This window comes from Cryptomeria japonica, chromosome 1 (genome assembly GCF_030272615.1).
Source record: "Cryptomeria japonica chromosome 1, Sugi_1.0, whole genome shotgun sequence".
Lineage (NCBI taxonomy): Eukaryota > Viridiplantae > Streptophyta > Pinopsida > Cupressales > Cupressaceae > Cryptomeria > Cryptomeria japonica.
Genome location: NC_081405.1, coordinates 145,420,799 through 145,437,479, shown reverse-complemented (window position 1 = coordinate 145,437,479; position 16,681 = coordinate 145,420,799). Strand labels below are relative to the sequence as shown.

At 33.4% G+C, this 16,681-nt stretch overlaps 1 protein-coding gene across 1 annotated transcript; it reads left to right on the top strand.

Annotated features, from left to right (window-relative positions):
* The first annotated feature begins 2,173 nt into the window (after positions 1-2,173).
* On the top strand, positions 2,174-9,835 carry LOC131027266 (probable LRR receptor-like serine/threonine-protein kinase At1g67720). Its single transcript, XM_057957285.2, has 9 exons — positions 2,174-2,375; positions 2,470-2,684; positions 3,689-3,818; positions 3,915-3,983; positions 4,497-4,725; positions 4,850-4,982; positions 5,081-5,207; positions 9,154-9,359; positions 9,824-9,835. Exons 1-9 carry the CDS (start codon positions 2,174-2,176, stop codon positions 9,833-9,835), a joined length of 1,323 nt encoding a protein of 440 aa, XP_057813268.2.
* Positions 9,836-16,681: the final 6,846 nt, after the last annotated feature.

Genomic DNA, 16,681 nt, shown 5'->3' with positions numbered 1-16,681 from the left:
TAGGTTCATGTGAGGATCCCCCACCTCTACCTTGGAAATATAGATAGTCAAAACAATTTACGATCTCATTGAGGAAAAACTCACAATAGAGCTTCCTCAGAAGGTATTGAGGTACCTCATAACTATATTGCATGGAGACTGATCAAAAACCATCTACCACCTATCCCAAAAGTTATTCTTTATCCCTTCATGCTGGTACCAATGGATAAAGAACCTCCTACATCCAAGGTGTAAAAGTTGATTGGTTCAAGGGTCCTTGAAAAGTGCACACAGTCAGATCTGTTAATTTTCTTTTTCTTTACTTTCTCATATGATAGCCTATTTGTATAAAATAGCTTTTGTTCTTTTTATTGGACTAAAAAAATAATTTTCCTTCACTAAACCTACATGAGCCATGATAGATTGCAGTGAATCAAGAAGGCTTTTCTTGTGAGGGTTTGTTGTATTGAGATCTTTAAGCCCTGTGATCAATTCCACAAGCTATTTTTTATTATTTTTAATTTACCCTAGTATGTTTTATTTTGTTCTTGGGGAATGTATATAAATTGAAGGAGATTTTTGTTGTGCTTTCTTTTAGAGGGTTTGGATGAGGAGGTGATTGAGGGTTTTCAATATTTTTGGGTGGATTCTCAATTCTTGAAAATTAAAATGAATTTTAATTCAAAACCCTAATTCACTCTACAATTTAATCAAAACTTGATACTAAGAAATTATAAATCACATACCTCTTTGACTTCCTCTATATTGTGGTGGTATTTTGAGGAAGATCTCACAACACCAAGAGAGAAAAATGGCCTTTTCTTTTGGCTAGCATGGGATGAAGGAACAAAAAATATCAAATCCTAGGTTGCAACAAAACCGAGTGGAATGATTTTTTATTTTTATTTTTATGTTGACTTTCAAATTTGGTGAGCACCATATTTTATGCTCACCAAAAGGCTTGATGGAGGCTAAAAATAAATTTGGCATACTCTTGGTCCCCCATCTTGGTGCACATGCCCATAGGAAAGTTCTGAAGTGGAGGTAAGCTAATGCTTAAGGATAATGTTTCACTAAAAGCCTATGCGTGGAAAATAACTTTGATTTAAGGGTAGTTGGAGATGATGTTTTCATTTGATTTGGATGGGTTGGGGGTGAATAAGGTATATTTAGGACTATATAATCAAGAGGCCAAAGCATAAGGATGATTTAAATTAGTTGATGTCCTCTACTTAGGTTTTATGAGGTTCCTAAGTAAAGGCTAAATTGGATAACAATACTTGTAAAGAACTAAGTTCCCAAGAAAGTTAGAATTAAGATTTAAATTGATCTAAGATTTTTGGTTTTAATAATAGGTATTCATTTTAGTTAAAGATGGATGAGTTATGACCAAAATTGTAAAAATTAGATTGTGTTGTTCAGAATTTTAGTTTTGTCCTAATGTTTGGGTTTGAGTTGATTGGATGGGATCTATGCTTTTGAAATGGTTTATGGTTGAGATATGAAATGAGGTTTCAAAGGTTAGATTTTATTCAAGGTAGTGATGTTTCGGACATGTTTTCAATATCTATGAAAGGGGTGGACTAAGGACCTATAGGAATGGATGTTGGTTTTGTTTTAAAAGTTAGATATTTAATTGCTTTTGGATGTAGTGTGAACTAAGTGAACATTAGAAACAGTTATAAAACACACAACAAATAATATTAAGAAAAGCTTCACAATGAACAAAGAAACTAAACAGCTGGCAAAGGGCAGCAATAGTGACATTTACAATATTTGGTTCAGAAATGCACGAGATAAATAAGCGTATAAAACTGAAAAACTTCAAATAAAAATAAAATATCGAACCATAGGTGCTTTGGAGGAATCATGAGTTAATCGACAAAGAATGGAATTAAATAAAATTTGTTTTAATTCTCTAATTTGTCTGTCTATGATTACGCCGATAAACTTTTAACTTATGCGATTGGGAAAAAAAAGAATTGAATCTAAGCACGCTGTTTGATTCCAAATTTTCACGTCTTCCGATTAAACAGGCTGTTCTTATAAAACTGTATTTAGACCTTATTTTGATAATGGATCAATAATATGCTTCCTTTGGATTTTATAATTTTCTGCCAATAAAACTAGACTTTAACACCTCATAAAATTGAAATCACTGTAATACAAGAGAATTAGGATAATTGAATGAGCCATGGCCAACGGACTTAAAGTTTTAATAGTACTGTCAGTAGTGATGTTGGTTGTTATTGCTGTCACAGTTCGCCAAGTTTCAAAACCGTTGGTCATTGTGGAAACGGTAATATTGTTTGCTTTTGTTGTGCCGACTTTAATAATTGGAGGTTTTATGATATACCGGAGGAGGCGTTCTAGCAGAGAAACTCAGATTCATACAAGTATGGAAATGTGCTATAATTCTACAGTTTGAACACCATGATATTTTTTGTTTGGTTGTGTTAAATCTGAAAGGTATTAAATGATGAATTGCAGATGCAGCAGGTTCATCAGTGAACGTACTGACTCCTGGACGGTCTCGTTCATTTAGTGTAGAGGAATTGAAAACAAGTACTAGAAATTTTAACCAGAAGATTGGACAGGGAGGTTTCGGAGCAGTGTACTTTGGCTGCTTGGACGATGGGAAAGAAGTTGCTGTAAAAGTGCTCTCTTCCAGTTCAAGCCAAGGAGTTGCTGAGTTTTTGAACGAGGTAACTTATATCAAATTAAATTTTTTAAGATAAATAGATAAACTTGAATCAACATGTTTAGAGTGAATCTATCTTATAAATCATTTCTTCTCACTATTTTAGGGTGAAATTTGGGTTCATTTTTTTATTTTATTTTTTTACTTATCAATTAATGAGTTAAAAGAAGTTTTATACTGAATAGTTCATACAGTATAATATTTGTTAAAGGTTTTGCATGTGTGGTAATAAGTAGATCATAATTAACATGTTTGAGTTAGAGTAGCATTGAGATTCATAATTAACGTGCTTGAGTTAGATTAGTATTGGGATTTGTGACCTAGAAAATTCTATTGTTTCACCTTTATGAACATCATCTTGATGCAGTGGGTGTTAAGTAGACCATTCACTATTATGAAAGATAGATTTATGTGAACCACTACTCATAAATTATGAACATCATCTTGATGCAGTAGGTGTTAAGTATACCATTCACTATCATGAAATATAGATTTATGTGAACAACTATTCATAAATTATGAATCCATTAAACTGATTTGGACTATACAATTAACAATTATATTCTGATAGATATATCATAATTCTATCTTTTTAGTAATTAAGATGTATTATTCAATTGATATTAGAACCTTATCCTTGTTGGCTAGCATATCGGTTAGAATAATTGACTTTTCCGAACAGTAACATGATTTAAAGGATTTTTTTTAAATCTTCAACCAGAATAAGTGCCTATTCCAGTTCTAAAATGCCCCTGAGGTATTTGTGAGTTTTGTGGCTCTTTTTAACTGTAATCAATGTATGTCACTAGCAGGATTAATGGTGAGTATGTTATATTCTATAAATATACTACATAATCATTAACAATTTGAACTTTTCCTTTCAATTGTCAGAGTAATTACTTATTGAATGCCATAAAAATAAAAATACATCTAATTTTATTTATATATCTCTTCAACAATGTTAAGAATAGTTGATATTAAACTTTCAAAGCTTTTGTTTGTAAGCAGATTGATTTGCTGTCTAAAGTAAATCACAAGAACTTGGTGTCTCTGCTTGGATACTGCAGCGATGATGCCAGAGAACTTATGCTTGTTTATGAATACATGGGCGGAGAATCACTGAGTGAGCATCTTTATGGTAAGTCCATTCTTAAGATATAACGTCCAAATGATGCAGATAGGTCAGACTAGTGATTGTCTGCTGACTGGTATTGATCCTGATTTATATTGGCAGGTTCTTTGGCTGATGCCTGTAAATTGGACTGGAAATCCAGGCTTCAAGTAGCCTTAGATGCAGCAGAAGGTAATTTCAATGTAGAGCTAACTCAACTTCCACTTGCTTCTTGTTCCTTTACTTGAAAAAGAAATGTAAATGGTTCTTTGTTAAGAATAAGTTAATCTGCCAAAAAAACCAGGACAGTAGTTGAAATTCTTGAATGGGTTCTATAACCTTTACTAACAACCAATGACTAAATAGTAGACTTTATGTACTCTGAGATTTTATAAGTCAATTCTATAAACACCAAAAATGTTTTTTTAGTACTCTAAAAATATTTTTGCAATGTTCTGGTTTGATCTTTTGGTGTAGGGTAGGAACGCTTTGTATTTGAAAAAAATACAGTTAGGTGCCTCTATATACTGGACATATAAGATAGTTTTTTATATTATAAATCATCCCTAAAGTCAAAAACAAATTGCCTAATCTTGTGAATTCCAAAATGATTCTATTTTCATTTCCTTTTCCATTTCCAGCTTAAATTAACATTCATGTGGTCATGATTTATTTTAATGCTAAATATGATTCATTACCTCATAGCTTACACTACGCTTCTTTTCCTTGAAGGACTTGAATACCTCCATGTGAGCTCCACACCAAAAATCATCCACAGAGATGTGAAGAGCGCAAATATTCTCCTAGACCGTAATCTCCGAGCAAAACTTGCAGATTTCGGCCTTTCAAAAATTGTTAAGAACACTGAAAACAAAACTATCCCTACTCATATGACCACCATCATAAAGGGAACAGTGGGATACGTAGATCCAGAGTGAGCATTTTCTTCCCTTCTACTTTAACAAGCTTAAATTGTAGTCTGATTCCTATGCAGATTTACCCAATGTTTTGAATTGAATCCAAAGATATTCATTGAACTTGCTTTGATGAATTAAAAGGTATTTTGATACGAGCAAGCTGACGGAAAGAAGTGACGTGTATAGCTTTGGAGTGGTTCTGTTGGAGATTATATGTGGGAGGAAAGCAATAGACACTGATTTCTGTGAAGAAGAAACAAACCTTGTGAAATGGGTTAGATTTTATATTAATCGACATCTCCAAAATATTTGTTCGTTGAATTTGTGGCCATGATATTTATAGACACGCTGATTATTATTTTATCTTGACAGGTAACGCTCCATGCAAACTTGGGTGAAGATTCTCCTAGGCAGTTGACAGACATCATAGACAAAAGATTATCACTTTCCGAAAATAACTTGAAATCATTCTATGGCATAGTTAAGATGGCAATAAAATGTCTCCAAATTGAAGGATCCAAAAGACCTACCATGAGCGAGATAGTGACACAGATCAAAGAGGCCATGATTATAATCGATCCTCCAAATTCAATTCAAGTAATGGTGGAAGCTTAACGTTTTGGTAAATTTAGTTGCGATTAGATTCAGGTCTGTACATAATGTTTCAAGTTTCTAAACAGTCTTTCTGATTTGGATTTAGTATTTTGATCAATAAACTCTTCTGCTGCCATAGCAATTTTCCAAAGGTGCAACGGAAACTTCTGTCAATTTCAGTTTGTGTTGAGCGCTATTCGTATGTAAAGCTGCTCTGTTTTATGTAAGAAGTACCGAATAATAAGAAATGGTGAACAGCAAATCAGTTTGTAGAATTATGTAATTATTTTCTGTTTGAAAATAATTGTGTTAAGTTTTTTCTGTTTTGTTCTGCTTTTGTTGTTTAAAATATTTGTCAACATCATTTTCTGGAATTGTTTTTACAATCTTCAGATGTAATTTTAATTGAAATTTCATTATATCAGATTTTAACTTTTCGTCAATCTCAGAAGTCAATGGAAGCGATTATGGGTGTATTAAAATGATGACATATATGATAGGAAATTATCTGTGGGAAATTTTAAAAATATGATATGAAGAGAAAGCTGATTGAAATGCATTTGTAGCTAATGATAAAATGACAAAGAAGGAGGCTAAGAAGAAGAATACACAGGTTTTATTTCACATTTAAATAGCTCTTGATAAGAGCTTGTTTCCTAGAATTGCAAATGCAAAAACAGCTAAGGATGCTTGGAAAATGCTAAAAGAAGCTTAACGAGGAAGTGATTAGATCAAAGTGGTCAAGCTACAAACCTTGAAAAGAAAATTTGAAAATGCAAGAAATTAAGAATGCGAGTGATTATTGGGCGAGGGCAAAATATGTGGTCAATAAAATGGCTATTGTTATTGAAATTATGAGCAAAAAAGTTGTGATAAGAAAAATTGTTGAGGTCTTTAACACCAAGATGGAACAATGTTGTCATCATCATTGAAGAGAGCAAAGATTTGTCCACCCTTGAGTATGATATATTTAAAAGGTTGTAGAAAATGAGAAAGGTTGTAAAAATAAATGCTTAAGGATTGATCGTGGAGGAGAATTTTGCTTACCAAATTTCAAGAGTCATTATGCTTTTCAATAGAAAGGGGTAGCTAAGAGGAAAAAATGTATAGTGCTGGAAATAGAAAGGAGTATGTTAAAAACTAAGCATTAAACAATTCTTTTTGGGGTGATGCAGTTGCTAAAACACTATACATTCTCAATCTAAGTCACACTAGAGCACTAACATGATGACTCCTTATGAAACATTGTATGCAAAGAAACCTAATGTTACTCATTTTAGAGTTTTTGGTTGTTTAGCCTATGTACATGTTGCTGATCAAAACAAGAAAAATTTGGATTCCAAAAGTGAGTCATATATTTTTGTTGGGTATAGTGAGCACAATAATGCTTATAGTTGTATAACCCTTGCATTAACAACATTCTTGTCTTAATAGATGTATTTTTTTATGACAAGGGAGTATATGGTCATAAAAAAGTCCATGTTGAGAAGTCAAAATCTATTTTCAATTGTGTGTTATTGCTAATATTTATCATGGGAAACCAACTAATGCTTTAATTCCAAGCACTACACATCCACCAAATAGTTCTTCTTCTTGTTCCTTAGTTTCAAGCACAAACCCAACATCAAGACCAAGTATTTTCTAGGTTGGAAATTTAGCTTATATTTATGAAAGAAGTTCAATTCAAGCTCTTGAAGAGAATCCCAGAGGTGAGATAGTGCATTTTGCATTATTTTCACAAGCTGATTTTGAACCATTATGTTATGAGGATGCATGTACAGATGAAGTTTGGGTGCAAACAATGCAACAAGAAATGAAATTTTTTAATAAAAATGGTACTTGGGAGCTTATAGAGCTTCCATATGATAAGAAAAAGATTGGCACTAAATGTGTCTACAAGACTAATACCAAGCTTTCTATTATAATATTGAGACATTGAACTCTTGGAGGGCATTACAAACTCTTTCAGTTACCTCACAATTATTGATAGCATCACCAAATTAACATAATGCTTATTGTTCACTAAAATTTGTGAAATTCCTTTCACTATTACTTTATCATTCTCTTCTTTGAGTGAGTGCAATAGATTATTTTATAATGATTTCACAATTATATGTCAAAATTTCAAAAAGTTGACCACACAACTACTATATACCAAAATAATTGAAAGGAAATAATACTCATAGAAGAAAAAAGAAAAAAAATTGACCTTTGCCCATCTTAACCTTTGGAGGTGTTAACCATGGTGAGTGGTGAGGTTGGGTGGCCTATTCTTTCGATAGGAATATTTCTAGTAATTATTTTTCTCTACGTTTGGAGGCCCACAACTCTCATGGGAGGAGTTTATAGAGGATTATCAAGAATGGAAAGTTGTTAGTGAGGCCTTGTATGGTCCTCCAAATTCACATGTATTACTTCTTATATGTAACAATAAAAGGAAGAAGAAGAATTTTGACAAAGGTTAGTAAGTAGTCCGAGGAAAATTATTATGATTCAAGATTGATATTCAAGAAATTGAGTATTACATGATGATTATGAGAAATGTTTTATGTTTAGGGATGGTGATTGTATTGAGATATCTTTGGAGTAATTTGGCTTCAATCTACCTTTATTCAATTGATGTTTTGTTTTATGTCCAATAGGCCCTACTAATAATTTACAATCTTCGCATATTTGATCCTTGTTGACCTTTGTTGAGTGTTAGCCTTATTATTATAGTTATTATTATATTTGTAAAATAGTTTTGGGCCCTTTTATCCTCAATCAAAAAATGTGCATTCCTTAAGCAATATTTCTATATTTTTTTGTTATTACACACCCTCTAATATTTTTGTTTCCTACACAAATAAACATTAGCCTAAAACATATAATTAGAAATTAAAAATTGGAAACTGAATTTGAAGCACTACCCCGATCGAATAGAGTTTGGTGTAATCTAAACTAATAATTTGTTTTATAAACAAACGCTATTCGAAAAGAGTTTATTCGAAATCATTATTGTAAGTATACTTAAAGTAACAAAATTCCCCCAAACAAAACAATTTATTTTTCAAATAAACATTAATTGAATCATTTTTCTTTTTGATCAAATTTGTTTGAGTCTACATTAAACCTCTTTTAACATTATTTATTTAATAAGATCTATTCGGATCCATATATCATAATTAAAATCAATTCTGATTAATATAAACTTAACATTGATTTTGGTTAAACAACACATTCTAAATTTTAACTTGTTCCAATGATTCATCTAAAATTACACTAATAAATAGATCCTAACAAAAAAATTAATGCCATTAAAAACAAATCAAAATCTAAAATATCCCTAAACTGCTTAATACTTTGCTTTAAATGCTGGTATCAATCAAGACGAAAAACTGCAGGATATTACGATGCTTCTGCACCAAATTTTCATTAAACAAAAAGAGATACTTTGAAATTGTTTTCTGCGATAATTGCAGAACGATGGTGGAGGCAGTTGCCTTAAACTGTCCAAAGAGCTACACCCCTTCAGAATAACGGAATAAAATATTCCTAACCTTGTTGTACATTACTGTGTATAATATTGGAAACACAGATGCTTTGGAGATTTATAACTTATCTACAAAGATTGGAATTTAGGATTCTCTAATTTGTCTGTCTCTAAGTAGGCCAGGAATAACTCAAATTTATCCGATTGGGAAAAGAAAGAGATTAATCTAAGCACGTTAGTTGGATCCAAATTTTTACTTGTCCTTCTGTTCTATTTGGTAATGGATAACTAATATGCTTCTTTTGTATTTTTATTTGTTATGATTTTTTTTGTGTTTTCTAATCTTTTTGTTTTTGTTTGTTTTATAATTGTTTTGCAGGTTCATCTGTGAGCGTACTAACTTCTGGACGGTCTCGTTCATTTAGTGTGGAGGAATTGAAAACAAGTACTAGAAATGTTAACCAGAAGATTGGAAAGGGAAGTTTCAGAGCACTGTATTTTGGCTGCTTGGACGATGGGAAAGAAGTTACTATAAAAGTTCTCTCTTCTAATTCAAGCCAAGGAGCCGCTAAGTTTATGAACGAGGTAACTTATATCAAAATATTTTTTTTTAGGGTTTTTTTTGGTTTAAGATAAAGAATTAAACTTGTATCGAAATGTTTGGAATGAATGTATCTTATAAACCATTTCTTCTAGAGTTCTATTGATTTGACATTGGATTGAAAAAAATTGTCATTTAATGGGTTAAAGGAGTTGTATAATTATAATGAATGTTTCATAAGGTAATGTGAGGTACTAATTAAATATGTTTGAGTTGGAATAATATTGGGATTAGTGACTTTCTAGAAAATCTCATTGCTCCATCTTTATGAGCATTGTCTCAATTTAATGAGTGTTACATGAACCATTCACTATCATAAGAGATGTACTCATGTGAACCACTACTCATAAAATATGAGTCCATAGATTTGAATTACGCATTTGAATCTTGATATTTATATTACAATTCTATTTCTTTTTAATAATTGATATTATATCTTTTTGGCTAGCACATTGGTTAGAATCATTGATTTCTCTTAATAGTAACATGACTTAGAGGAATTTTACAAAATCTTCAACCAAAATAATTTCTTACTCCAATTCTAAAATGACTCAGAGATATTTGTGAATTTTGTGGCTCTTTTAACTATTATCAATGTATGTCATTAGCAGGACCAATGTTGAGCATGTTAATATTCTATAGATATACTTGTTGGAATCAATGAACATTGAGAGGAAGGGGGTGAATCAGTGTTTTACAATTAACAACTTTCTTAAACCGATTATTTGACCACCGAATGCAAATGAATAAAAGAAAAGTACAGAAACTAAATGCAAACAAGCGCAAAACCATAACACCGGAATTTTTACGTGGAAACCCGAAAAGGGAAAAACCATGGTGGGATTGAGACCTACAATATTATAATGCTATGATCAGGAGTATAATAATATTACAAGAGGGGAATGCACATGCATTTAGGCACACTGCCTAGAGCCCACTGCTCAATTACAAAAGAGGGCTACAACCCCAGAGGACTCACTATCTTACAAATAATTATAAATGATAAAAAGAAAGTTTAAACTAATAAGTAGCATCTACAAATGCTAAAATGTAGTTTCGGTTAAGCGCAAAGTAACTGTTTTCACTGTTCTGATAAATTGCTCTGTTCTGCTGCTTTGTCATATACCGGAGCACAAAATCAAAGATAGCGCATGTGAAACTGTGCACCAACACTAATACAATCTTCGCACACTCTCATCTATCACCAAAACACTTAAATAAATCAATCTTATATATCTTCATCACTAGATTAAATCAATTCCATGTCGGCCTACAAACCGCATAGCACACAACATGAGACATGTAGCAATAAGTCTGCTCAATCTAGTTACAAATCTATATGCGGACGTAAAAAAAATTGATAATATGCTTCACACATGTTGGCTTGACCACCTCAAACTCAAAAGCAATCACCGAAATCATCCCAAAGATTCTGCATAACACGCTTCACCAAAATAACCTTGTTCGTCCTCAAATACCAAATATCGGATCTTCTATCTTGTACGAGAATCAATACTGGAGGCTAGGATTGTGAATCAAGATATCTTGAACATTCAATCATCTAACTCTTCTACCACAACCAAAATTGATTTATGCTCAATGTACTCATTACTCTATTGCATATTGTATTCCACCTTCCAGACTTAAGCAAAATGGATATCAAACTTTTGGTAGAATAATTATGCATATACCGGATGTGATATCTAATCAGATTTTCCATCAATGACAACCTAAAAATATTCCTCGTGTACTTAACTCCATTGGTATAGTGTCTCTTGCCAACAATCTCCCCCTTTGGCATTATTGGCAACACTTGATGAAAAATGACACTATAAAAATTCAAAACTGTAAAAATGTAACAACTCAACAACCCAACAAGTCCCCCCTAAGAACATACATCATTTTTCATTCCTCTCTCCCGCTTTGACATCAATGGCAAAGCTAGGTTCTGCCAAAATTTATGTACACGGGTATACTCAATAGCTTACACAAAGTTAAAAATGTCTACAAAAATAGTTTTTCAAGGATTGTAGGTGATCATCCCAACCTTTCTTAAGGCTCTTCAAAATGTTTATAAGAGCACTAAACAGATAGGCATGCATCTTTGATCCTCTAAAATCTAACGAAACACTCTTATTTAGAGAATTCATAGCATCATGTTGACTACTAAGCAAGGTATATAACCAAGGAGTGATTAAGTTCCTGAGTTCTCCCACTCTTCCAATTACTCTATCCTTTTCTTGATTAAGGCTCTTGATTTTGTCAAGTAGAGCCATCCCCTGAGCTTCTAGATTGCTAGCAAAAACTGATTGGGGGGAAAAGGATTGAGAAATACTGGCTAATTTCCCTTCGCATTCCTTGATCTTCTTATCAATTTCAATTGTAAACTTAGGCAAAAGAAGACATGACTTGTATATTTTACCTCCTTCATCCAGTGCCTCTTGAATGGCCTTCAAACTGACAGTCAAACTAGCCCTGTCACCTTCAACCATTTTCAAAACTGTCCTTGACTGCATAGCATTGAATTGTCTAAGAACATTTCCTTTGGAAGCTTTCTCTAAAGATAGAAAATGAGAATCCACTAAGTTTAGCTTGCTCCTCAGCTTACCGAAGGGTGACTCTACTATATCTTGTTTGAAAGATGGCATAATTTTCTCCAATACACTTGTAGCAATGGATATAAGCTCTTTATCCTTAGAGTGATACTTCAATAAGTCTGCACTAGCTTTGTCTTGTGCAAGTGCTGCAAGCTTTAGTGCTTGGACAGGAGATAGAGAATTAAGATTGATAGGCCCTTTGGTGAGATCTGTGTCATTGATAATCTACTTGCCCTTGTCCACAATGTTTCTTGCCACTGGAACCTATTCAATCTTATCTCCATCCTTCTCCTTCTTTGACTCATCTGCATCTTGTCCCTTCTCTGCAATGTGCATCCTCTCCCTTTTCATTACCAACCTCCTCAGCTACCTTCTCTGATTCAACATTTGTTATCGGAGGAGTCTAATCAGCTTCACCAGAGTCTGTAACCTTCTGATTATCAACAGTATCATCTACAACTGCAACTTGTTCATTTATTTGCTTATCTGGAATAGTGGTATCATCTTGTGTATTTACTTTTGGATGGGTGTCAACTTTCACCAAATTTATGTCATACCTATTCTCTTCCAAAACTTGTTTCAAAATTGCTTTTGTTTCCTCGAGCACTTCATCAACCTTTCCAAACATGATCTTATTAACTCTAGTTTTGCTTCTAAATCTATGCTTTGCAATCTTAAGAAGTCTATCTACTTCACTCTTGGAGATTACAGAGCACAAATTAACCAATGCATACTCTTTTATTCTCTCATCTTCTAGACTAGCCGTATACCTTTTGGCATCCAAAATTTCATATAAACCCTTTAGAACCATTGATGATAATTCTATTAGGTATTTACTATATACATTTATATACTCTACAATGGCTTCTTCTAGTGTTCTTTTATCATTTTCCTCATAATTCTTATACCATTCTTATACATACTTCAAATTGCCTTCCTTTATAACTAAATCAACTATCTAACTTAATGTGATGGGGGGCATAATAGTGTAGTTACCTTCAATTTTACTAGACTTCAATGCTTCATCAAGCTCAAACTTGGGCTTCTTTCTAGATCGAGGTCTTTCAGATTTCTCAACTCCAACTCTTGGCTTTTTTCTTGGTTTACCTTCATCGGATGGTGGCTTCTTGACTACCCTGGAAGAATTAGCATCCTTCTTCACTTCCCTCACTTCTTCATCAGATTTTGTCCCTTCTTATACAGTGGCTGCCACATAGACTCTCTCTAGCTTCCCTTTCTTCCTCTTCTTTGCTCCATTGGATTATTTGGATTGAGGCTTTGGTGCAGGGAAAGGCTTTTGAGCACCAAAGGAAGGTGTTGACTTGATTTACCTTGGCTTGGGAGGAGTAACTAGTTTAGTCTTCTTGGGTTTTACCATGTCCTCCTCTTTTAGGATGTTCTGCTCTCGAGCTCTATAGACTGCTTCTTTTGTAATGCCCATGTCTTCAACAAGTTGCTCTACTTCTTTCCTCACTCTCTTCTACATTTTGGGAGTGCATACTTAAACTCTTCTCCTTATAAATTCCAAATCTCTCTTCCTTTTCATCCACCGACTTGCTCAAAGGATGTTGAGAATATGCATCAAGAGTATTTGCATAAACTTCATACCTCATGGGAATGATCAACACTGTTCTTGGTTCAACAGCTTCCATTAGACATTGGTCAATCTCAACCATGAAGCATATGGTGTTCTCATACTTTCCTACAATCTCCTTCGGGATCCTTTCCCTGACCTACATCATGCCTTGGAAGGATTTGAAGTAACCCCATAGGACAACTTTCTAAGTTTGTGCATATCATGATCCTTGCAAAGCTTCCTTGGTCTGTACTGCCACCAGTTTGTCATATGCCCATTGAATTTTACCTACACCAAGGATCAACTCCATTAAATAGAAGGGTAGACTTGAATAATCAGAGTACCAAACTTAAAAAAATGCTTCTTGCCTTGCTTTGTCTTCTTCAAATTGCTCATTAGTTCACTTAGAAGTACTCCACATAGATCATACAACTTATCCTCCTTGAGAATTTTATAAGCAACATATATTGTCATACAAGAGACTAAGTTTTCTCTACTAGATTTATATACCTTATACCCCATCACCATGGATGCAAATCTAACATCATGCTCAACAATGTCATTGATTGTCATCGATTTACTATCATTCTAGGAACTAGTTACCTATGTCAAGGTCATGTTATTCATATTCCTGAAATCAAGAACTTCACCAATTGCATTCAAACATTTGGATTTCATTCCTGGTAATCTTGTATGGTTTATCCAAACATGTGAATTCATCATGGATCCTGCTCAAAATGTATCTAACCCATTCGGGTTCATCGAAAACTGAAAAGTTCACAAACTAAATGAAACCCTTATCCTGCAAAGATTTGAATTTTGGTTTCAAGTTGCCCATTCCATCCATCATGTGCTTGGTATACAGAGATATCATTTCAGCATTTCTAAGCTCCTCAATATTGCAATGGATGTATGCCCTAATATCTTCAACGTACAAAACCCCATACAAAACAGATGAAAATGCTCCATTCGAATCATCTTTCATAAATTTGTATGGATTCTTCTTGAATTTAGGCTTTTCCCTATCAATTATCTCAACAACCAATGGATTCGCCACACTAGAACCAGATGATGCCATTATCGAATTCTAGGTTATGAACATATAGCTCGAACTTAGAAAATATCTTTTTGACTTCAACCAGATGCAAGAGATCTTCGTCGAATCCTTTCAAGCTTTGGTTTAGCTGAATAATCTTCTTCACCACACTTTTCTTCTCTTTCGCTTTGAATGCAATGTAGAAAATGAAAATTAAATTTCCCTTTTTATCCTTTGAATACCTAACTTTAAGGTGCAATAAGTGCTCAACCCTAAAGTTCTCTCAAATGCTCTATATCTGATGAATATTGTACCGGGGCATCAAATTGCCATGAAATCTTTTGGATATCTCTCAAGATCATCTGCACAACCATCTGCAATCATCTGCAACCTTCCACAGTCAGTGACAGATCTTTTAATGTGGGTTTTAAGGATCTGCATGAAAATCTTCCCCCTCAAGGCCAAATGCCTTAGTTACGAGATGAGGATACAACATCGGAATCAAGTGTCGAACTATTAACTACATTTGAATCCTCCTTTTTAACCTACATCTTCTTGTGCTGATCTTTGATCTCTTCAATCTTCATTTTTCCTTTTTCATCTACTTTTTTCTTGTCTATCGGAGCATTCTTGCTCATATTCTTGCTTCTACAAAATTTTGCAATATGACCAGATTTGTTGCAAGCATAGCAAACAATGTTGTTTCTCTAATTAGGCCTGAAATTACTTTGATTTCCCCTAGATCTGCATTGGTTCGCAATATCTCCAAATCTTCCACAAGCATAAAATCTTACATTTCTCCTATTTACCATACTTTTGCATTCAACTAACTTATGACCATACTTATTACAATTGAAACATTGTCCAAAGAATGATGAATTCTTCTAATTTTCCCTATTTCAGCATTGACTTGCCATATGACCAAATTTATTGTAATTAACAAATGTACCATTGGATTTATAAGCATTAGGTTGCCTTATCAGAGATCTCTTGTTCTTTTGATGATTGCTTTCACTAGATCCGTAGATTTCTCCTTTCTTAAATCCAAGCCCTCCCATATCACCTTCATTCTTTTGACTTTGTAGCATTTTATCTAGCTTGGTTGAGCTAGCATTGAATTTTTCTTTTTACTCATTAGTAGTGGTAAGTTCATCTCTCAGAATTATGATCTATCTTTCAAGATCTTATGCATTATTATTGGATTGTATCAATTCAAGCTTCGATGGGTCATTTTCATGATTCAATCTGTACCATTCATCAAATCTATCCTCCAATGACTGAGTCAAACTTTATTCATTCTTCTCCCTATCTTCAATCTCTTTTTATAGCTTCATCACAATGGATTGCATTTCATTCTTTAGGACTGCATTATATGTAGCAAGTTTTTCACATTCATCTATCTTGTCTTTCAGAACTTGATCATCAATGCTTTTCTCTTCTTTCTCCTTGATTTTGTCCATCAACTCTTTTCTCTTTTCTCTCGATGTGTTCACTTGTTCTTTCAATGACTCAATAAAAATTTCAGCATCACTCAGATTTCTTCTCAGGCTACTTGTGTCTTTCCTTGTTACATCTAAGTCTTCAAGTGCCACTATAAGTTGTTTCTACAACCAAAGTCCATTGATTCAGTCTTCTGAATCTTCCTCAAGTTGTCAGGATTCATCAGATAAACTAGGCTCTAATACCAATAGTTGGAATCAATGAACACTGAGAGGGGGGGGTGAATTAGTGCTATGCAATTAACAACTTTCTTTAACTGATTCTTTAAGCACCAGATGCAAATGAATAAAAGAAAAGTGCAGAAACTAAATGCAATCAAGCACAAAATCATAACACAAGAAATTTTATGTGGAAACCTAGAAAGGGAAAAACCATGGTGGGATTTAGACTCACAATATTATAATACTATGATTAGGATTATAATAATATTACAAGAGGGGAATGCATATGCATTCAGGCACACTGCCTAGAGCTCGTTGATCAATTACAAAAGAGGGATACAACCTCGAAGGACTCACTATCCTACAAATGATTACAAATGATAAAAAAATCTCTAAAATGAAATGATGAGTAGCATCTACAAATGCCAAAATTTAG

What these genes read in the sequence shown, in the direction of transcription:
- LOC131027266 (XM_057957285.2), top strand. Translation starts at nt 2,174, where the DNA reads ATGGCCAACGGACTTAAAGTTTTAATAGTACTGTCAGTAGTGATGTTG. An exon ending in ACTGAGTGAGCATCTTTATG is followed by an intron (nt 3,819 to 3,914) that starts GTAAGTCCATTC and finishes TTATATTGGCAG; the next exon opens with GTTCTTTGGCTGATGCCTGT. An exon ending in GTGGGATACGTAGATCCAGA is followed by an intron (nt 4,726 to 4,849) that starts GTGAGCATTTTC and finishes ATGAATTAAAAG; the next exon opens with GTATTTTGATACGAGCAAGC.